Source organism: Sinocyclocheilus grahami, unplaced genomic scaffold, assembly GCF_001515645.1.
Source record: "Sinocyclocheilus grahami isolate Dianchi unplaced genomic scaffold, SAMN03320097.WGS_v1.1 scaffold9262.1, whole genome shotgun sequence".
Taxonomy (NCBI): Eukaryota; Metazoa; Chordata; class Actinopteri; order Cypriniformes; family Cyprinidae; genus Sinocyclocheilus; species Sinocyclocheilus grahami.
Window position 1 is genome coordinate 2,276 of NW_015512495.1, and position 1,251 is coordinate 3,526.

Genomic DNA, 1,251 nt, shown 5'->3' on the forward strand with positions numbered 1-1,251 from the left:
AAAAAATCTAAATATTATAGCAATTTAAAATAGGTGTTTTATTTTTGAATATATATTTAAAATTTTAATTTATTCCGGTGATGCAAATCTGAATTTTCAGCAACATTACTCCAGCCTTTGGTGTCACATGATCCTTCCGAAATCATTCTAATGTGTTAGAACTACAAAGCAAAATAAATAAATAAATGTTATCAATTTAATGATCCATTAATTTGATTAATTTATGAAATCTTCTTATGATGTCTGAAGGAGATTCCATAATCACCATGCAGTACTTTATTACCATTTCACACTATAATACAGGGACTAACAGTACATATGGCGTTTTTTGTAGAAAAATATGGTTACAAGGAAATATTTTGTCCAGTATATCCATATACAGCATGATTATCAATATTACATCACACAGTGCGAATACTATCACTTATATCAAACATAAACACATCAGTGCGGCTGTGTTCAATTATAAACATGTCGCCAGAAAGCGCTGCAATATACTATCATGTTTTCCACACATATGGCTCTTTATATAACAAAAAATAAACGCCATAACACACACCACAAAAAAACCCCGTCGTGCTTATTTGGTTTATTTATTCAAACACTCACCGGTGGAGAAAAGCGTCGACCACTCCATCCACACAGCCGAACTATGCCGAACACTTCCGACAACGCGCGATTGGTCAACGAGCGTCACCGCCCTCTCCTTCAGCCAATCAGACGAGGCGCTCACCGTTTAGCCCCGCCCACAGCATATTCTTCCGGTTGCCTGCGTGTGTTTGGAACCCATGTGCAGGCGTACCAGAGAAAGCTAAACAAATGCTACAAATTGCATAAGACTATATAATATGCAATAATGATGACTGCATATTATTAATTATTATTATAATAATGAACCGCAACTTTATAATATATAACAGCTGATAAGTATGCGTATTTCTACTAGCAGTACTGTAGGCTAGTAACAGTGGTTGTGGTTGTCAGGGATGGACGGGGTCCGGTGGGCGTTCCGCTGCGGTTCGTGGGTCCCGACCCGTCCCGAGTGGACCCTGGCGGCCCGGTGCGTTCAGCAGGAGGAGAAAGAACGGATCGCGCAGTTCGTGTTCGCCAAAGATGCCAAATCCGCCATGGTGGGTACAACAGAGTGACAGATGGATAGCCTTCACAATAAAGATCAACTTTAACTTAGAAAATAATCATTGTAACGTTTTTTGGTTACACTTTACTTGAAGGGGTGTGCATAAGACTGAC

The 1,251-nt window shown here is 39.3% G+C and overlaps 1 protein-coding gene across 1 annotated transcript in view; it reads left to right on the plus strand.

Moving 5' to 3' along the window:
- Positions 1-774: 774 nt before the first annotated feature.
- LOC107578190 (L-aminoadipate-semialdehyde dehydrogenase-phosphopantetheinyl transferase) overlaps positions 775-1,251 on the plus strand; it is a gene marked incomplete at its 3' end in the record, with an annotated part of 5,641 nt that continues 5,164 nt past the window's right edge. Inside the window, exon 1 of the mRNA XM_016264171.1 lies at positions 775-1,130. Within this exon, the coding sequence (XP_016119657.1) occupies positions 987-1,130 (144 nt within the window). The remainder of the gene's footprint in view (positions 1,131-1,251) is intronic.